The sequence below is a fragment of the Heloderma suspectum genome, chromosome 15 (assembly GCF_057233095.1).
Source record: "Heloderma suspectum isolate Gila_16-S chromosome 15, 16-S_ref, whole genome shotgun sequence".
Classification (NCBI taxonomy): Eukaryota; Metazoa; Chordata; class Lepidosauria; order Squamata; family Helodermatidae; genus Heloderma; species Heloderma suspectum.
In genome coordinates, this window is record NC_139472.1 from 10,240,914 (window position 1) to 10,263,159 (window position 22,246).

At 50.7% G+C, this 22,246-nt stretch overlaps 1 protein-coding gene across 1 annotated transcript; it reads right to left on the minus strand.

Annotated features, from left to right (window-relative positions):
- Nucleotides 1-12,384: 12,384 nt before the first annotated feature.
- On the minus strand, nt 12,385-21,854 carry FNDC10 (fibronectin type III domain containing 10). Its single transcript, XM_084822387.1, has one exon. It carries the CDS (start codon nt 21,852-21,854, stop codon nt 21,117-21,119), a length of 738 nt encoding a protein of 245 aa, XP_084678513.1. The 3' UTR covers nt 12,385-21,116.
- Between the last annotated feature and the right edge of the window lie 392 nt (nt 21,855-22,246).

A 22,246-nucleotide genomic window follows, 5' to 3' on the forward strand; every position in this document is an offset into this window, starting at 1 on the left:
TTTTGGTTCAAGTGGAGTCCGCCCCCCTTGTTCAGGCCCGGCTTGTCCCAAAACATTCCCCAGGGCCTAACAAATCTGAACCCCTCCTCCTGGCCCCACTGTCTCATCCACGCTTCAAGACTCCTCAACTTCGCCTGTCTATGCAGGAAGATATGCAAATCCACTGGCACTGGAGATGAAAGCTGGAGAGGCAGTATGGTATAGTGGCGAGACTGTTGGACTGGGAGCCGGGAGATCCGGGTTCTAGTCCCCACTCGGCCATGGAAGCTCACTGGGTGACTTTGGACCAGTCACAGACTCTCATCCCAGCCTGCCTCACAGGGTTGTTGTTGTGAGGATAAATGGAGAGGAGGAGGATAATGTAAGCTGCCTTGGGTTCCTTGCAAGAGGAAAAAACGGTGGGATATAAATGCAAACAATCAATCAATAAGTGCGTGCATGCATGCATGCATGCTTCTGTTATGCCCATATCCCTGATCTTGGAAATGCGGAATTGTTGTCTTCCTCCTGAGCACTTGGCAAGAGGGTGGGTTTGAAATCCAAACAGATAAATAAATGAATGACTCAGATGCCACCTGAATGTCAGCTGGTTGCTGCAAGACTCATTTCCCTGTAGGAGCGATGTGTGCGGGTCGGTGGGTGTGAATGCGTGCGTGTGTGCGTGCGCTTTAAACAGATCAGCACACTGGTCTTTCACTGGAGAATAGCAACTGCCTCCATAGATGGGGCCATGTGTATGTGGCAATTCTGCAGGCGGGCAAAAACAAACCCTTAGAGAAAGATGGAAGAAATTGGGGATGTTTAGCCTTGAGAAGGGGATATGATAGGACACTTCAATAATCAACCCAAAGGGTTGTCACACAGACGAGAGCTGCAAGCTGTTTTCTATCACCCAAGACTGTAGGCCACGAAATAACGGGCTTTAGTTACACGTTTTTGGTTGAACATCCGGAAAAACGTCCTCACGGAGCAGTCAGACAATGGAAACAACCGCCTAGGAAGGAGGTGAGCTCTGCATTGCTGGAGGTATTGAAGCAGAGACTGGACAGCCACCTGTCAGGGATGCTTTAAAATAGATTCCTCCAGTGAGCAGGAAGTTGGACTAAGCCTAAATTTCCACTGGGGGGGGGGGCGGATTTAAAAGCTGGGGAAGGGAAGGAAAAAAGGCCTCTACTCGAACTGGAAGGGCCCAGCAGGGTTTAGAAAGTGGCTGTTCATCTGCTGTGGACCCCCGTCCCTAATGAGATGGCTCTGTTAATATTCCTCTGCCTCGTTGTGTGCCAGATCCTCTACATGGGGTTCGGATTTTAAGATCAGGCAGACAGGTGTTTGGGGATGCAGTGTGCATTTCTGCTGAGTCACCCTTGGCAGGTGAAGTTGTTTATAGCCGCAGAAGAGAAGCGCCGGGAGCGGAGAAGAGGAGGTCGAAGCTGAGTGCAGAACAGCGCAAGGGCGGCGGGGGGATCTATCACTGTGATGAGTTCCAGTCTTACTAGGACTCAGGGCCACCCCACCCGCCCCAGCACCCGAGCCAGGCCTAAACCTTGGAAGGGATGAAGCAAGAATAGACGAAAGTGTTCCTGAACTGGTGCAGAGTGCCTTTTCTCCAGCGCTGAGAAGCCAAGGAGCAAATATCCCTAATGTGGTGTGCTCCAGATGTTTTGGACTATAACTCCCATCGTCCCTGGCCCTGGCCCATGCCGGCTGAGGCTGATGGGAATTGTGCTTGGAAGCACCTGGAAGGCATCATGTTGGGGAAGGCTGCGATAGGGAGGCCTCTTAGATAAGGGATAAAAACCTCCTCGGGAGAAGGCTTCCCAGCTCCTCCAGAACTAGCGTGTATGGAATGGGCCCAACAGTCTCCGTGAGAGACCCGCCAACCTGACAGCAGGACTCCTTAAGCCAGCTTCCCCCTACTTGGTGCCCTCTGGACTACCAAGATTACCGGGGACTACCTCCCACCCTCCCTGACCATGTTTGCTGTGGCTTACGGGAGGTGCGGTCCAAAACATATAGGAACATTGGAAGCTGCCTTATACTGAGTCAGGCCCTTGGTCTGACTGGCAGCTCCAGGATTTCAGGCAAGGATATTTCCAGCCCTACTTAGAGATGCCGGGGGTCGAATCTGAGACCTTCTGCATGCAAAGCAGGGGAACTACCATTGAGCTACAGCCCTTCCCCATGGAGAGCACCAGGTTGCCTAGACCTGTCTGAAGTTCTTGGCTCCAGGCCCTTGCTGGAGCAACATTCTAAGCTTGCTGATCCAGTTGGACGCCAGTCCACAGTGAGCTGAGCATGGTCCTTCGCTCTGTGAACTAGCTCGGACTTCTGCAGGCTTCATTTATTACATTTCTAGACCGCCCAATAGTCAGAGCTCTCTGGGTGGTTTACAAAGATTAAAAGACATTATAAAAAAACATTTCCATATAAACGAACGGCACAGACAAGAGACACACATGTACAAAATACAACTTTAAACCATCGACAACAAGAATAATCCAGGACCTGATAAAACCTCATCATATGCTGTCAAATGCCTGCGAAAAGTCTTAACCTGGAGCTGAAAAGATAGCAATGTTGGTGTCAGGTGGGCCTCATTGGGGAGATCGTTCCAAAATTGGGGGCCCACCACCGAGAAGGCCCTCTCCCTTGTTCCTGCCTTCCAAGCCTCCCGTGGAGGAGGAACTTAGATGATGAACGTAGTGTACAGGGTATCTCTGTGGAGCACCTTGGATAGCTCCTTTAGTGTTCTGACTGAAACCTGAAGCAGATTCACCACCCCACTGACACCGGAGCCACCAGCCTCCACTGGTTATTACCCTTTCATTCTGTATTTGAAGGTCTCCTCAATTTCAAAGTCTTAAAGATAAAGAACTCTAAGAAGAGGGAGCCAAGGGGGCCTTGAAGTTGCCCATCAACTGTTAACACCTGGACAGCAGCAGATAGCAGGTAGGCACAGAAGTCATGATGGGGTAGAGGCCGACTCAAGTCCTACTTAGAGTAGACCCACTGAAATGAATGGGGCTTCAGTTACTCATGAGTAACTGAAGTCCCATTCATTTCAGTGGGTCTACTCAAAGTAGGACTTGAGTCGGCTTCTACCCAGTACTTCCTACTATGGTGAGATATATTTATTATAGTAATTCTTTCTAGATGTGCACCTATCCATTAGCACAGGTAAAACCAGTGTCCCTTTTGGGGACTGCACATACACATCCCTAATGTATGTTCATACACACAGACAGTTCCCCACACACACGCACAGCCTTCTCTGCCTCCGCTAGCGTGCTAACAGTCCTCTATCGTCTCCCTGTCCTTGTACATCCATCCATACGAATTGGTCTATGCCTTCCCTCCTCTTGTGTGTACAGAATAAAGTCATTTATTCTACGACTTCCTTCTGCCTGAATTGGCAGTGAGGAGCGGGCAGGGAGGGGGGCCTTCTTTATTTGCAGCCCTTTCAGAAAACTGGGTGGTGTGATTGCCACGTTTCTATTCCGGCCTCACACATGCCCGTCCGTTCTAAAAATAGCCCTCCATCAGCTGAACTGTCTCACATGTGTCCGTGTATTTGTGTGTGTATAGGGAGGCTGTTGTTTCTCCTCCCCCCCTTGGCTGCCTGATTTTACAGAAGAATCCTCTTGAGCTCTTCCAGACTAGGGATGTAGGAGAAATTAGTTTCAGTTTGTTTTTGACCAGGATTTACCCAGGTTGCACCTTCCAGACCGAACACAGAGGTAGGTAAGCAGAGAGAGAGAGAGAGAGAGAGAGAGAGAGAGAGAGAGAATCAGCAAAAGTGATTTCTCAAGGCCATCTGATGAGCTTAATGACTGAGCAGGGAGTTGAACTTGCCCCCCCCCCATGTCTGCACCCAACAGTCCAGCTATCACAGTCTCTGAAAGATATATTGACTTTCACAGTCATCCCCTCCCCTCCTTTCTCCTGATGCTTCTGCTAGCATGGATGGTTGTAGACTCAGTCAGCTTTTCCACAGCAGCTGCCATATATATGTATATTTAACATTAAGCATGCTCTTTCAAATGGCTGTGCTGATGTGGGAATAGTGCGTGCACACGCACGCACACACCCCAAACTAGGTGCCAGAATGATACTTTGGCTAGCAGAACACACTATGACCACATCAGGAGTTCTGTGTCCAGCTCTGGGGGCCACATTTCAAGAAGGGCATTAACAAACTGGAGCATGTCCAGAGCTGGGCAGCCATGATGCCAAGGGGTCTGGAGGTCAAGTCCTATGAGGAACGGTTGAAAAAGCTGGGGATGTTTAGCCTGGAGAGGACTAAGGGGGACACGACAGTGGTCTTCACATATATGAAGGGCCAACATGCAAAAGATGGAGCAGACTTGGTCTCCGTTGCGCCAAAGCACAGGACTAGAACCAATGCACAGAAGTAGCAAGGGAGCAGATTTTGGTAAAACAGTAGCCTATTGGTACAAGCTGTTCGGCACTGGGACAAACTGCCTCGGGAGGTGGTGGGCTCTCTTTTGCTGGAGGTATTTAAGCAGAGGCAGCCATCCGTCAAGGATGCTATAGGTGCATGGTTCTTGCACTGAGCAGGGGGTTGGACTAAATGACCTCCAAGGCGCCTTCCGACTCCTAACACCCTGTGATATCTAAGTTCTCACACAGAGGCTGTTCCTGTTTACCTTTGCACAGTGATGTTAAATGGATAATGAGAAGTGCTCCTTTTGGAGCAGAGCCTATGTTGAAGACAGAGGGGAAGCTGCAGAGGATAGGTCGGGCCCTTGGGTTGCCAATCACCTATCCATGATCTAGGCAGTCTCCTAGGAAGGGCCCTGCAAGATCAGACCAAGACCCATCTAGACCAGCATGCTGTTTCCCAACAGTGGCCAGCCAGTTGTTTCAGGACTTGAAGGAAATGGCCCTCCCATTTTGCTTATGTCACGACCCCTTGCCCCCGGACCTTCCAGTGTGCAGCAGGGGATTCTGATTAATACAAGGCACAAGCTACCTTCCTTAAGGGTAGGAAAGTCAGTAACTTATTCTGTCCTCATGGCCTGAGGACACACCCAACCATTGCTATCAGACCCAGAGGATCAATCCCCAGCAGAACCTCCATCACCCCAGCCTCACAAAGTCTAAGACTGCAAAATCAGACAAAGGTCCTTTAACAGTCCAGTCAGCTCCTTCTGGAAGAGTGGAGCTGACCACACGACAAGTTTTGTCAGCCTACATAAGGCTTCATTTGGCTCTAGCTCCCTGCTGAGACAACATCCTCCTATCGTCATAGTACAAGAGAGCTCCAGCCAGCAGGACCCACTTGGAGCTATCCAAGGTCCTGTTTTCATCAGCTCTCTGCTTAAGTCAGCTTCTGCCTTGACACTGCCTGTCGTGTGTTTACTTATCTACTATGACTGGACTGTATCTGCTTAACCTGACCTTGACTACTGTGACCTTGACTACTGTACTCTGCTTACTAGACTGGACTTTACCTGCCTTGACTGGATTCCATCAGACACTACTGGTGCACCTCGAAGCCTCAAGTAACCATGAAAAAGGACAGCTTGTCTTGCAGTGACTGATATTCAGAGGTACACTGCCTCTGAACTTGGACCTCTACTAAGCTCTTATGCCTCCACCATGGATTTCTCCAACCCGCTTCTGAAGCCTTTGGCCTGCTCAGAGCAATGGCCCATCAGGCCAAGGATATCTCAAACCATGCTGAGAGCCAGTCAGGAGACCCCTGGTTCAAATCCCCACTCAGCCACAAAGCTTGCTGGATTATCTTAGACCAGTCACACACTGCCTGTTGGGGGAAAACTGGAGGTGAAATTTCAGGGTCCCTGATATTGGATACCTAGGCACACCTACTTTAAGCAGCCTCAGCTTTGCCCTGATGTTGCAGGTGAGGTTCCTTTGGGGAACTTTGAGAGAGAGTGTTCGCATTCACTCAGATTTACTGAATTTCTACAAATAAGGACTAAAACAAAGATGTAAACTAAATGCATTTATTGAAGAAAGATAAAGAAAATTTAACACACGTCCAAACCTTCAGCCAAGCAAAGCCATACTCACACATCCTGTAGCTGTATGCTACTCAGGCCTGCCACTTTACCCACAAGGGGATCCTCCTTTTTCTGGCAAAGATTTGGAACTTTCATTACAATACAGGACCCTGCTACTGGAGGCCCGATAACCAGAAGAAAGACACCTTTGTCCCGTTATGCATGGACTTAAATACTCCTCCAAACTTAGATCATAGACTCACAGGGTGGGAAGGGGCCTACAAGACCATCAAGTCCAACCCCCTGGTCCATGCAGGATGCCTGATTCCCAGGCGGTCTCCCACCCAAGTACTACCCAGGGCTGACCCTGCTTAGCTTCCGAGATCAGGCAAGAAAGGCTCTTCCCAAAACTTGGTGACCTCCTTCTTATTACATATTCTAAAATCTTTACATCTATTGGTTCATGACACATTATAGATCCTCCTATTCCCAGAAAATCCATCCTTTCGTCCCCCAAATCACCTCCCTCCTTGACGTAAGGTGTTGACCCCGAAACAGGCCTAAGTTCTCGTTCTATGTGGTCAACAGCTCCTATTTTCTTCCCTTTATTTCCAGACAGGGGAATCCCAAACCACAACATGTTCTTATCTATGACCCCTTACTTTTTACCCAGTTTCCTGATAAGGAAGAGACAGTTGACAACCTTCCGGCTGACATCTCTTATCAGTTTATAGATGGCATCTAGCAAGCTTCGAATACAGTAGATTTTGCTCCCCTACTTGCCTTTACACATTAGCATTAACCCGCCCCCCATAAGCACCATCTGTTACCCTTTAAACTCTAAACTCACCATATCCCATGTTGTACCCAAATGCAAATTGCAAGGCCCAAGAAAATCCTTACAAGCCTAACCTACCTCAAAGGGTTCCTATGAAGATAAATAGGTAGGAGGGAAAGCCTTGTATGCCATTGTGAGCTCCTTGGTGGAAAGATGGCGCAGAAATGCAACTAATAATAACCATGCTGCCTTGCAACTGCCAATTATGTTTATTGTTATCGCTTGATCCAAATCTGGTACCTAATGCATAATGGGCCAGTTGCTGTCCCTGTCTCCCCAGTGCACTGTTTCCAATCCTCTGTGGTGCCATCTGGCCAATAATCAAATGACTTTGTTTAAAAGGAAAGGAAACTCTGTACCCTAAACAGATCTTACTCGCCTCCATTTTAAGCTCAAGGTCAGTCCTATTGATCTTGGCTCCTTTTCTCATCTCAGAGAGAGAGAGAGAGAAAGAGAGCAAAGAAAGCGAGGGGAGGGATATTCCAGAACAAATCGCAGGCTGATAAAGAAGAATGCCCTGGCAGCATTTTCCTAAGAGCTGTAATTACTCGGAGGGGTGGGGGTTGCTTTTAGGGATATTAATGTCCTTGCTGAAAGGAGAGAATGGAATAGGTGGGAGGTGATGCTGGATAAAACTGAAGTCTGTTCCACCTGTGCAGAGGATGATACACCTTTTGAGCTTGGGGAGCTATGAAGAAAACATGGACTGTGGTCAAACACACGTACGTACGTACATACACACACACACACACACACACAGTGTGAGTTGCTAGAGCCGCTTGTCTTCACATTTCTGCTCCCTTTCCTTGGGGACCTCTGGGAGGGTACGCATGGGTGGCAGATGCATTGCTCCTTCTAACAGCAACCACAGGTGCATGAGTGCTGACAGGATTAGAGCCAAAACAGAGCCATCGAGAAGCAAGAGGAAGGTATCAGAGGGCATACTGGAGGGACTCTTGAGGTTTGCGGAAGTACAACTTTTGGGGGGGAAATCCTAAGGGGGCAACCTCCCCCCCCCCACAGCCCACTGAGAACTGGTCATGTTGCCCCAAGCAAATGGACAAATGTTGGCATTTATGTGGCTACAACGTTACCGTTGTTGTAAACTGCCCAGAGAGTTTTGGCTATGGGGCAGTATAGAAATGAAATTATTATTAACAAGAACAAGAAGAAATATAATCATCGGCACTCACTGCCTGGGTTTGCTATTAGAGGGACTGATAGTTCACATCCAACCAGGGCCATGAGCAGCAGAATCTAGGTTCAGCGAGTGTGAAGTGGTGGATTCTGATGCCGAGAATACAGAGCACACACTCCAACTGCCCCTGTTTACCAGGGATAGCCTTCAGTGCTCCACCACTGAGTATAGACACTTGCCAAAAGCTGGCTTATACCGAGTCTGACCATTGGCCCATTTCCCTTAATACTGTCTACGCTGACTGGCAATGGCTCTCTAGCACTGCAGGCAAAAGTCTTTCCCAGCCCTACCTGCAGATGCTGGGGATTGAACCAGGGACATTCTGCATGCAAAGCATGTACTTTACCAGAGATACAGGCTGTTAGCTTCTGGGTCACTTGCTGGAATTTGGTGCCATGACATACAAGGACGTTGCACCGGCAAGAGTCAGGTCCAGGCAAGGACGTTGCACCGGCAAGAGTCAGGTCCAGGCAAGGACGTTGCACCGGCAAGAGTCAGGTCCAGGCAAGGACGTTGCACCGGCAAGAGTCAGGTCCAGGCAAGGACGTTGCACCGGCAAGAGTCAGGTCCAGGCAAGGACGTTGCACCGGCAAGAGTCAGGTCCAGGCAAGGACGTTGCACCGGCAAGAGTCAGGTCCAGGCAAGGACGTTGCACCGGCAAGAGTCAGGTCCAGGCAAGGACGTTGCACCGGCAAGAGTCAGGTCCAGGCAAGGACGTTGCACCGGCAAGAGTCAGGTCCAGGCAAGGACGTTGCACCGGCAAGAGTCAGGTCCAGGCAAGGACGTTGCACCGGCAAGAGTCAGGTCCAGGCAAGGACGTTGCACCGGCAAGAGTCAGGTCCAGGCTGAGAATGCCCAGACTCCTGCCTCTTCTTGATGCCCTCTGTGAGCTTGCTTTCCTGCTCAGAGCTGGCATTTCCCTGAATCCAAAGTTAACATGTAGGACACACGGTGCATATGAGTCAACAGTACTTTAAACAGCGACGTACACACTTCAGAGTACTCCAGCCTCAACAGGCACATTTAAAGATCCATATACAAGAGTGTGTACTCTCCCAGAGGTTTGGTGTTCATTGTGGCAAGATACCAGTGTTTCCTACTGCAGTCCTAAGTTGCATCCTTTCCTCTCCGGTGGGCAATTGCTCACCAGGGCACTGTGCCTCTGAATTTGAGTTGCTGGGAGAGGGGGCCACAGCGTAAGACAGCTATTGCCTCTCAGAAGCCCACAGGCAGGCAAGTAGGCATCTTGTTGGCCGCTGCGGGAAAATGGATGCTGGACCAAACGAACCTTCTAATTTTCTCAGTGGGGCTGTCCGGACAACGCGCTAACCCACACTCAGTGGTTGTTATTGAACTGTGGGTTGTTTGTTGAACTGTGGGTTGTTTGTTGAACTGTGGGTTGTTTGTTGAACTATGGGTTGTTTGTTGAACTGCGGGTTAGCATGTTGTCTGCAGGGTGGCTTGATAACCATCCAGTGTGGCTTATTTTCTCAAACAATCCACTTTGAGTACCCAACAATGGTTTGTTGCTGGGTTGTTCAGGATGGTTAACAAGCCACCCTGCATGGTAAGAAGCTACCCTGCAACATTCAGGCTACACGCTAACCCACAGTTCAACAAACAACCCACGGTTCAGCAACAACCCACACTCAACCACTGAGTGTGGGTTAGCGCGTTGTCTGAACGGCCCCTATGAGTTTTGCCACAAAATGTAGACAAGGGAACCTTCTCATGCACCACGCATGATGTTGGCATCACACGCCTCCCCGTGCTGACAAGGATTCTGGCAATCCACCCACACACCCCAAAGAAGCTGTGCCTGGAAAGCATACCTACGGAGAGCAGCAGCCACGCCACTCCCGTCTTGCACCGATTCTGGCAGCCAGCGTCGCACAGGATATAGGCTCTTCACAGAACCATCTGTTCGGTTATTCCACCAGCACCACCCCCAAAAGCGTGCAACACCATCTGGCATATCTACCAGGCAGGCACGGACAGAAGCTATTTATAGCCCCTATCAATTCTGTGGCTTGGCCAGTAGCAAACACAACTGAAACGACCAAAAGGGGCCCACACTTTCAAATCCCAACCTGCTCCCAATTACACCGAGCTGCCCAATGTCGTAATCTTGAATGGCAAGCCACCAGCTGTCCTTTCCTCCAGGTTCCACCCACGGTTTCACCTGCCACTCTGATCCTGAATACCAGATTCTGCCCCGGACTCCACCACCCTGACTTGCCAACTTCCTCCAGGCTCCATCCCTCACCCGCCAGATTCTGCCATGCGGGCAACCCCGAGCATTTGTTAAAAGCCAGCACCACGGTGATCCAAGGCTCATTCACAACGGACTTGTTTACGTTGCAGGCAGTGGAGGCAGGTGGCTCCAAGGTCAGTGGGGCAGTGAATCCATTCCGGGTTTCAGTCCGAACTCTAAAGGAGTGTACCTTGGATAGCTCATCTAGAGTTCTGACTGGTTCTGACTGAAACCTGGAGTGGATCCACTGCCCCACTGACATTGGAGCCACCAGCCCCCACTGATTTCAGGCTATAGAAATTAAAAAGGGTAAGTGATGACGAGACCAGCCAGGGCTCTGTGTCCATGAATATCTTCCCCAAAATGATCCAGGATCACGCAGGCGCCAACTTCGTTTGTGCCAATTTCCCCCACGTTTTAGAGAATACCTCCTTCCTCAGGGGCAAGTAGCGCAAAATAAAACTGGCACCTGTGTGATCTTGTTTATATCAGACCTAGAATCATAGGGTTGGAAGGGGCCTACAAGACCATCAAGTCCAACCCCCTGCTCAATGAAGGAAGCCTGATTCCCGGGCGGTCTCCCATCCAAGGACCAACCAGGGCTGACCCTGCTTAGCTTCCGAGATCAGATGAGATTGGGCGCATCCAGCCCTTTGCTCAACATCATAGAATCATTGGGTTGGAAGGGGCCTACAAGACCATCGAGTCCAACCCCCTGTTCAATGCAGGAAGCCTGATTCCCAGGCGTTCTCCCATCCAAGGACCAACCAGGGCTGACCCTGCTTAGCTTCCGAGATCAGACAAGATTGGGTGCATCCAGCCCTTTGCTCAACATCATAGAATCCTTGGGTTGGAAGGGGCCTACAAGACCATCGAGTCCAACCCCCTGTTCAATGCAGGAAGCCTGATTCCCAGGCGGTCTCCCATCCAAGGACCAACCAGTGCTGACCCTGCTTAGCTTCCGAGATCAGACGAGTATCACTGTTGTGTTTTGGCTATGTTTGGTGCTTCCCTGTGGCTGGCCATGAATATCTTGCCCTACAGCATCCTCTGCTATGGAGCCATAACAACCCCCTTGCTTCCCTACAACCAGAGGAAAGCTTCATTTCTTGAAGTCGTTCCTGCCCTCACTTTGACTGTACTGATCCAAACTGCAGCTGAGGCCTGAGGGATCTTCTGTTTGAATGCTCCGTGTTAAAACGTCTCCTTGCGTATGGAAAGCTGGCATGACAGGGTAAAGGTTTAGAGGCCAGCCCTTTCCCTTGACGTGCTAGCGTTCTACATGCAGTGAGGTATACGTAGGAGACACATTCAATTATGCGATTCTCTCTCTCTCTCAATCTCCCCCCCCCCCCGCAGAATGAAGTGGTACAATCCGAGAAGGGCTGTTCCATGCAATTCTTTGGAACATGAAGATCAGCTTCCAGATGGCTCCTTCAGATACAAAAGCTGAGCTGGGAACGAGAGGTTTTCAAGAGGAAGGCTGGACCAGGGATTGCAGCTAAGAGAGATGAAAGGAGTGTGTTTGGTTCGGAGCTAGGATGCAGATCAAAGGCAGAGTTTATCAGCGTTGTGCCAACCAGCAAGGCCAACAGGGAACACAGGCTGGGGAGGTGTGTGTGATGTTATCGGGGAGCCTTCCGCAACCTGGTGCCCTCCAGATGTTTTGGACTTCAACTCCCATCAACCCCCCACCAGCATGGCCAATGATCAAGAATGCCAGGAATTGTAGCTAAAGTCAGGGAAAACTGGTGCAGGACAAAGCCTCGTGTTATCTACTTATGTGGTGCTCATCTTATTATCTGTCTGAATAAGATATCCAGCCACATTTCACATAGGATCATAGAATAGTAGGGATGGAAGGGGCCTATAAGACCATCGAGTCCAACTCCCTGCTCAGTGCAGGACTCCAAGTCACAGCATCCCTGACAGATGGCTGTCCAGCGTTATCTTGAATGCCTCCAGTGTGGGAGAGCCCACCACCTCCCTAGGGAATGTACTGCATGTAGCCCACATCTTACATAAATACCGGGGTACCGGTTTCATTATGTTACTGCATGCACACGTGCATGCACAAAAATAAAGTATGTACTGGACCATGCTGTTTCATCACCTTTTATTTGCTCCTGACCGAAAGTAATGGGAACCGTTGAGAATCTCCTATTTGCATAGCTCCGCCCTAGATTCCATTTCTTGGTCACACCACACAGTGACAAAGACACAGGATCCAGAAACTGATTTTTAATACATATGCAGTTGTGTGCAAACCACCTTGTGTGTTTTCTCCCAAAAGCAGGGTGCCTATTCCTTTTAAGAAACACACACACAAAAGATCAATAAAATAATAAGACAACAGATAATCTTGGCTGACTTATTTCTTCTTGGCCACAGTTTCTATCTGCAACACAGGAAAAAGGACAGAAAAGATTTTTAAACTAGTCTATGCACATGAGTATTGCTGTAGAAATGCAGAATAATTAGGCACCAATTCATTGTGTCATCTAATTAAGCGAAACCCCCACCACCGTTCCAGCGTCTTCCAAAGGATCTCCTAGATGGAGAGCCGGTAATATTTTAATTCGCCATTGTAACCAATTAGAACAATTAAAAGAAATTTAGCAGCTAGTTAACTAAAACGCCTTTATAGCTCAAATTCCATTAAGAGAGACAACAGGGAGTTTTTTGTCATTTCATAAAACTGACAGCTTAGCAACCAGGAAAAGCAAGGGCAAGATTTCAACACTAAGGCACAAGATAATTATTAATACTGGAGTATGGCTACAATCAGAGTGTTATGGAAGCAGTGGGTGAGAGTATATGAAATGGCCAGCCGGCCTAATGGTTGAGAGCCAAGAACCACAACTGTGGAAGTACAAACCTACACTGCATTAATGGCAAAGGATGAAGGGGTCATAGGAAATTTATCCATAGCAATGCATTTCACAGCGTGTTTACTAAAGCTTAACATCACTTCAGAGTCCCGGTTTACAAACTTCTGGCAGTTTGGTGTGTGATGAGCTTCACCCCCCCTCTCCCCTTCATCCTCTAAGGTAGCATTTTTCCTGGCGTGGTGCCTTCCAGATGTTGCTGGACTCAACTCCCTTTAGCCCCAGCTAAAACGGCCCATTCTTGGGGATTATGGGAGCTATACTCCAAACTGTCTGGAGGGCACCACACTGGAGAAGGCTGCTCTATGGGGTCCCATCAACGGAATATCCCTCTCTCCAGAATCGATATGTTACTTATTCATTCATTCACTCAGTCATTTAATTTCTATCCCATCTTTCTCCCCAAAATGTTCGCTGACTCTCTCCAGAGGAAGACAGATCTTACACTCCTTAGTTAAGATTAGGGATGGAGGAATCTGTCAATTTTTCCAGTCCGTGTCGATGGTGCATCTTTTCTCACAAACTTCCTTCCCATCTGCAACCTCATCTGATGGTTTGCCTTTAATCATCTCAAAATCTGTATTCAAACCCATCTTTTAATACAGCCTTCTCCAAGCTGGTATCCTCTGGATATTTTGGACTACATCTCCCATCATTCTCAGCCTTCGGTCTGATCCAGCACTACTCTTCTTACATCTTCAGGCATAACAAGTCACCAGATGTCTGAATCAGGCCTGTGCATACCGCTAGGTTGGATTAGTTACATAAGCACTCCTAGTCACTAAACTGGTTTTATAGCCCTAATAAATACGTACAGGTTAGCAACTATTGTAGCCTTATTTGTAAAGCTCTCTTAATACAACTTCTAATCCTCAGGAGAGATTTTGCTGGGAGTCTCTCCTTAATCCTTCTTATCATCTGGAATTGGTTCTTGAGTTGGCTATTTTGATCCTCCTTTAGGACTTTTAAGTCACTATTTCCAAAATGTCTAACTTTATTGAGTCTAAAAACTGGATGAAAATTCTACCCCCCAAATAGTGGCATTTGTTCTATTTGAAGACAAACGTCTGCAAAAATAGCAGTCCTGTGGCATTCAAATACTAACAGATTTACGGTGGCATCTCCTTTCATGGACTCGAACCAATTTTACCATATGCATAGCAGATTGTTATTATATAGACGCACACGGCCAAACCAGTGCTTTCTTTAAAAGTTTGATTAAAGCTGCAGAGGGCCAAATCAGGATTGGGGCTGCACTACATAGGAAGCTTTTTGTTTTTTAAAGATGTGGTGAACCTCTTAGGTAGAAATATTGTTTATCTTGCAAAAAATTATTTTCACTGCTGATGGAATACAAGCATACACTCTTTCAAGCATACACTCTTTTTCAAGGTTCATTAGTTCTTAAAGAGAATTTCCCCCCCTCCATCCCGACACCTCCAAGCATTCAGAGGCTCACATGAATGGCAAGATTCTGCAAATAAACACATTTTCTAACACCTAGAAGGTTCAGTTTTTCTTCTTTCTTTCCCCCACCAGTTTGTTCTCCCCCTTCCCTGTTGTTGTTTTTTCCTTTGAGGGTTTTTAAAAACCCTTTCTACTTGCCACCGTCCTGATTAATATTCTCCCTCCACAACTATTTTCATTGGGACAGCATCAGGGGGGAAAGAGTTAATCTCCTTCTGCTACAATTCCGATCTCTCTGTCTTTACCTGTCGTCATCCCCCCATACACACACACCCTTGTAGCTGCAATTTAAACCTTTAAAATGAACCACGTTAATTGCATTCATGCAATTAATGCCAACTGTAGTTTTGTCCACAGATATAAACAAGGGTCTTCTGCCATCGGACACAAGCCCAACAGACCCCTCTCTATGACAGACGGACACAAATGAGACATTAAAACAGGAATAGTCAGAAAGAAGCACAGGACTATTTCAGCCCCCCAGGATATTGCCTAACCTATTGATTAAAGTCACCACAGTCCATCAATAGCAGCAAAAAACCTTTGGGGGCAGAGGATCCACTGTGAAACAGCTGAACTGGAATGGTTTTCTGCATCTGTGGAAATTGGTCTCATATTTAAACTATGGATTTTGCTACCACAAGATGGAATGACGGCCACCAATTTGGATGGCTTTAAAAGGGGATTAGACAAATTTGTGGAGAAAGCTATTAATGGCTACTAGTCTTGATGGCTCTGTGCTACGTCCAGGCTCAGAGGCAGCATGCCTATGTACACCAGTTGCGGGGGAACATGGGCGGGAGGGTGCTGTTGTGTCCTGCTTGTGGATTTCCCGTGGGCAGCTGGCTGGCCACTGTGTGAACAGAATGCTGGACAAGATGGACCCTTAGTCTGATCCAGCAGGTCTCTTCTTATGTTCTTATGATCCCCAGAGCAGCTAACTCACTATTGAAAATAATTGCCTTTCCTTAGGTGGGTGGGTGTTTGAAACCAGTAGTTTAAAACGCAGGTGCAGTTCCTAGTCAAGGATGGGTCCGAGACCAAGTCTGCTCCATCTTTTGCATGACGGCCCTTCATATACGTGAAGACCACTGCCATATCCCCCTTAGTCTTCTCTTCTCCAGGCTAAACATCCCCAGCTTTTTCAACCGCTCCTCCCAGGGTTGGTCAGGCTGTTGGCGCCGATGTCAATGGGGCAGTGCGTCCGCTCTGGGTTTCAGTCAGAACCACCCACCCCCCAGCTCTGAGGTCCACCAAGATACAAAAGAATGGCTGTGGGAGTGGAGCCAGGCACAAAATGATGGCTAAAGGGGTGGAGCCAGATCCCTATAGTGCTTCATGAGTGTCATGTGGATCTGGTTTATGATACGGTCTTTCTTATGGTCAGGGATGCTCTGACTTGGATTCCTGCACCGTGCAGAGGGTTGGACTCAATGGTCTTATAGGCCCCTTCCAACCCTACTATTCTATGATTCTATGAGGATAACCTGCCTATGCATGTACAAAACGTAACCTGAATCTAAGCAGCCTAATTGGGGGGATGAGGAGGGCTGGAAGGCTTTTTGTTGTGGCTGTTGCTACCCAGCCGGAAGGCGCTCCAATCCCCAAAAAGAAAAACAAGTCACAGCGATGCCTGTTTACTATGAGCTTTGCCTGTCGATGTTTCAGAGCCCCCTGCTTTGAGGGTTGCCTGCAACATCACAAAACGATACAGATTGCATGTCAGAAAGTTTTCAGCTTGGATATTTTGCGATGCTGCGGGCAGCCCCTGAAACACATATTAAGTAGCCGCTGTTGTGGAAGGAAAAAAACAAGTGAGACAGTCACAACTGGAAGCCAGAAATCTTTCCCAATTTCCTGTAAATCATCCGGTGATCCACCTTCTAACCGCCCTGAGTAACCAATCTTGATCGCAGGATAAAAGCCCCACGTGGAGCCAAGAACGATGTCTCGTGGTAGCAAATTCCATAGTTTAACTATGCGCTGTGTGAAGTTCTTCCTTTTATCTGTCCTGAATCCCCCACCAATCTCCCACCCATCAGGTTCTAGTATTATGGGAGAGGGAGAAAAATGTCTCCCTAGCCACATTCTTCTCTTCTGTTAAAGCAAACAAACCCTTGTGGTAAAATAAAATCTGGATTTATTCTCCAGCTGTTGAAGAACCGATTTCCTCTATATGCTGGAGTGATCTGGTGTGTGCATGCCACACCCCTGGGAAAAGATCCCGATACTTCCAGCATACATATGTGAATTCGCGCACGCATGTAAACAGCGGCACGTGGCAATTTAAGTCCCGCTCGCTGATTTCAAGGGGTTTACTCCAAGTGTGAATATATCTGGATCCAATCCAGTGGGTCTTACTTCTGAGAAAACTCGCATAGGATCACGGCTGTCAAGTATCTTTTGTCGCTGCTGCGGCTCTAACGTTAATATACTCTACCACCATCACCCCGCCCTTGACCGTTATTTAGCCCATCAAATGGCCAACCCCAAAGACACAATGGAACCATACAAGGCTCTGGAAGGTGGCCCTTCTCTTGCTTTTCTTGGCCTAACATGCCCTTGGTAACTATGTTAAAGTTGCTCAGCTTAAAGTCAAGTAGGAATGGTAACCAGTGGTGAAGTGGTGCCAGGAAGCAGAGCTCACAGGGCCCTCGGAATTCCCTGTTCCCTGCGAGCTCAGCTACAATCCTCACAGTAGCCAGGGAGCGGGGTGGGGTGGGGATGGATTTCCCCAGGAACAATACATTGTTCTTTCTCGTATTTTGTGGTGGCTTGGCCTGGAATGGGCAACAAAGCCCCATTCGCTTTACCAAAGACCTGCTCCCAGCAGATGAAAATCTGGGGTGTTGAGATGGATCAAGCCATCTGCCTGCAATTTTGGACTCTCCTTGAACGTGTGGCTCTAGGGAGCGTCATGATGAGCGCCTGCACGTCAACATTCGCCACCGCACCACTGATGGTAACTAGAACGTGCATAAACTCTTGGAAAAAAGGAGAATTTTTTTTCACTGCACCCTAAAGCAGGGAGGCAGCAACACGGGGGCCAGCTGTGGCCCCCCTTCCTCTGGTGCAGACCCTGCTGCCTCACCACGCTCCCAAATCGAGTGGTGTGGCAGCAAAAAAAAAGTCAAAGGAAATTTCAGGGGTGAAGCAACAGCTGGAGTGCAGCTCACAGAGGGAGGGAGGGAGGGAGTGGGGGGGGAAGTGGCCCCCAGACCTCCCCCCCGAAGTTGTCCACCCCTGCCCTAAAGTGACCGTTCGCAGAACACCCAGACTCACCACGCCAAGGGCTGCAAACGGTAAACCCAATTGTATGAACATCTATTTCCCTACATAATACTTCACAGTATGCCAAGTTCTCCATCATGGAAACAGAGAAGAAGAAGAAGAAACCTAAGGCTGAAGTCCTACACACACATACCTGGGAGTAAGTCCCACTGAACACAATGAGGTTTACTTCTGAGTAGACATGTCTAGGATTGCACTGTAGCAGGAGGCACCTGAGTGAGATGAAACTATTTTCTCCATATCAATAAAGCTAACAATATTTCCGAGCGGTTGGTCCAGAGAACGTTCAGCAAACAGAATTGCTTATTATAATTATCATCAAAGCGCAGTCTAGCCCATGTGTTTCCAAAAACTTTTAGGGCACAATCCTACGCCTGTTTAGACAGAAAAGAAGTCCTATAACCCCCAGCATTCCCCAGACTTTTTTTTCTGTCTGAACATGCGTAGGATTGTGCCCTAAAGGTCCTAAATTAGTCTTTGGACCTTCCGGTTCCCTTAATCATCTCTTCTGAAGTTATATGAGAATTATGATTTGGCATGAAAATGACTTTAATAACAAATGGAAAGTAGCGAATTCAAATTCAAACAGAGATCGGCTCATAACTGTGTATAAAAGGTCAGTCCAGGATCCAAAAACCGAACACTTCAAAGACTGCATTTCAAAATCTCAACTCCAACACTGGAGATTCTCACATTCACACTCCATCGGGGTTTCCGGCTTCAAATTTGGCTCGGCTTTTGACAGTTAGAAACGTGGATAACCCCCCTGACCAAATTATTAGGAAAGTGGGATGCCTGCCTGCCAAAGCCTAGCGCCTACCAAATGTGTTGGACAACAAATCCCGTTAACCCCCCAGTCAGCATGACTATTCCCGGAGGATGTAAGCTGATCAAAGGGGGCGTCTGGTTCCCTGCACTTGAGATGTCAACTCCCTCGATGGTCTGGTTGCAGATAAAACAAACTCCTCCTCCCATGAAGAAGTTCACATGCTGGATGAGAAACACGGAAGGTCTCTGCACTACAGCTGAATCAGCATCCGTCTTATCTGGATGAAACGGGGGACCACGTTCAGGAAGAGATGCGCGGTGGAGGGCTCCACCCAGGGTCGGCCCTACCATTAGACACAGTGAAGCAGTCGCCTCAGGTGGCAGACGGCGGGAGGTGGCAGCAAAGTGTTGGAGGAGAAACCTGTGTGCCCTGCAAGGCGCTCTGAGCTAGCCTGCTGCCTTCTGGTGTGGCGGTGGATTTTGAACCGAGCGGTGTTGAAGACAGGTTAATCTGCCAGTCCAGCTGGCTTTTGTACAAGGAACGGAAGGCGGTGCCATCTCGTCTTTCACCTCAAGCAGCCAATTGTTTGGGGCCAACCTTGGCTCCACCCCACGACTGAGCTGAAGGGCAGGTGAGCGGCTTCCAGGCAGGCAAGCGTCCCCGGGGCCACGACTCCGTTCCAGAGCGGGCTGCAAAGGAGGAGATCATTTCTGGCTTGAATTCTTTGGCCCAGAGACACATCCGCCGCCCTGCCTCATTGGCGGAAGGAACGGCTGCTTGCGGGGTTCCTCGGAACTGAACTCTGCGCCTGCTCAGGGACACCTGGGTTTCTTCTCACTTCACACACCTTGAGTCTTGACGTTCAAAACACAGAGCTATCCTGAGATGGAACAAAGCTTCTTTGCCCTGCCGCAGCTGCTAAAGGTCTCCCTCCACTTCAGCCGACCTTTATATCCAGGGCTGGAGCTCCACCCACCCATGGAAACTCCTCTGGCATTCCCCTGGGCCCTGGCGTCCCCCTCATCTCCCACCTGCTCTCACGCACTACGGGCACTGATCTCTTGTCTTACTAGCCAGTTGCCGACAGCCACATTCCCCCTCCCCGTGCGCCCCCCCGCTCTAGGAATGGACGTGTTCTCTAGCCCCCACCCCACTTCAGCAAGAGGAGCTGCCCCCTGAACTCAGAGATGCCTCTTCCAAGTTTCAGCACCCATATAGGTTGTGTGCGCGGGCGCACGCATGTACATGAAGAGCGTAGCCAGGGAGGAATTTGAGCGAACGTGTCAGGGTGTGCAGTGAACTGCCCAGCTTCCGTGCCACAACTTCTAAGGTGGGCTGGAGGTGGTGAAAGGCGACCCGACGCCGCTAAAAAGTGAAGCGATTACAGAGCGACGTGGGCATTCGATCTGTGGCAACTGACCCACGGAGCACCTTGCTCCCACATTTCAGTCGTCGCTTGGTGGTGTAGCTGTCATGTGACATGCATGTGTGGGTACATCAGCTCCTGGGGGAGAAGACCCCCACCCACCCAAAGAGGGCTCCATCCCATCTCCTGAAGGTCTCCATCACTGTCCCTGGACCAGTTGTGCCAATTTCCATTCCCTTCACCTCCCACGGAGGGGAGGAAACCCCAATCAGACGCTCTCCCATTGTGCCTGAAAGAAAGGGTGGGTCCAAAGCAGCCCCCTCCCCCATTCCCTTAGAACTGGGGTTCACTGCCCAATTAAAGAAATCTTAAGTCAATTCATTGCCGGGGGTTTCTAATTAATCAATTAAACCTGCATACGTTTCGTAGGAAACCACGGGAGTATGGCTCACAGTTGAGTCACAACAGGAAGCATCTTGGAAGAGGCATTCCCTCATATCTGATACAATGGGAATGCCTCTTCCAAGGCAGCCCCAGCCAGCTATAAGTACGTGTATTCAAAATTAACATTAAAAAATAATGGATCCAATTCAGGGGCACCTTTTTAATCCATCAAAAGCACCACTGTTTTAAATCTTCGCCTTACCCATTCCTCAACTAAACTTTGCCGCCCTCCTTCGAACTGGATCCTAAGTGGGTTTCCTCAGAGGGAAGCCCCACCCAATGCCGCAGGGCTTACTCCCCTGTAAGCATGAACAGGGGTGGCAGCCGCGCAGCCCTCTTGCTCAGAAGGAAGTCCAGCTTCAGTCCCGGGGGGGGGGGGGTCTTTTCCTATCAAGTATGCCCGTAGGGAGCCATCGCCCTAGGGCCCCGCTCCAATGCATGTTGACTCCCAAGGAAGGAAGCATCGCCGCGCTCTCCTAGGCAGGCTTACTCAGAGGGAAAGCGCGGGGCTTACTCCCCTCCGTAAGCGCCACCAGGGTTGCAGCCCCGGATCCTAAGGAAGCCCGGCCCGTCTCACGGCTTGCTCCCGGGGAAACGCGCACAGGACGGCCGCCTCAGTCGCCCCTCTTGGCCGAGGCGGAGGAAGCGGCGGCGGCGGCGGCGGGCGTGAGGTTTTCGGTGAGGTAGGCGACCAGCAGGCAAATGAGGACCAGCATGACGCAGATGGAGCCCCCGACGGCCGTCATGGCGATCACGATGTCCCGCATGCCGGCCGGCTCCACGGTGAACTCCACGCACTCCGGCGGCCAGGAGGGAGGCGGCGGATCGGGCCCGCTGGCGTTGACGGGGCCGGCGAAGAGGGGCCGCAAGCAGAGGCGGTAGCGGACGCCGCCGTGCGCGTCGGGCAGCAGGTAGTCGCGGCACGCGGCGCCCAGCCGCGCGCCGTCGCACTGGAAACGCGTGTAGGCGCCTTCCCACGAGCAGGAGAGCGCGAAGCCGCGCAGCCGCGGCGGGCCGGCCCCCCGCCGCGGCGGCCGGCCCCACTGCAGCAGCACGCTGCCGTTGAGGAGCACGTTGGCCAGCAGGGCCCGCCCGGGCGAGCGGTGCGCCGTGCAGGCGCGCGGCGCGCACTGGAAGCCGCGGGCCGGGCTGCGGAAGCACAGCCGCCCGCCGCCGCCCGGGCCCTGGCCCGCGCCCGCGCCCGCGCTCAGCACCTTGTACGGGCACCACGCGTCGGCGGCGGCCGGCGGGGCGGAGCCGCCGGGGGCCGGCGCCGCGGAGGCGCCCCGGGCGCCCGGCCGCGGGCCCCGGCCCAGGCAGAGCAAGGCGAGCAGCAGGCGGCCCAGGAGCATGCTGGCCGCGGGGCTCGGGCGGCGCGCTCGGCGCGGCGGCGCGCGGGGGCGCCCGGGGCGGCGGGCCGAGGCGAGCCCCGGCCGCCGCGCCCTTCCCGGCCGCGCGGCGCAGGCGTTTCCGAAGCGGCGGCGCGGCGCGGCGCCGCCCCTCGGCGCACCGGCCCCGCCCGGCCCCCGCGCCGCCGCCAACTCTCGCGGGGGCGCCGCCGCGGGCAGCGAGGGGCGCGATCGCGGCGGGCCTCCGCGCGCGGGGCTGGAGGGGGCGGCTGGACCGGCGGGAAAGCTGCGCCCCCAGCCTCGGAAGAAGCCCGCCGCGCGCCCTCCGCAGCGGGGGAAGCGGGGAGCAGGAGACGCGGGGCTGCGCCTACGTCGCGTCGACCCGCGGACGCGAG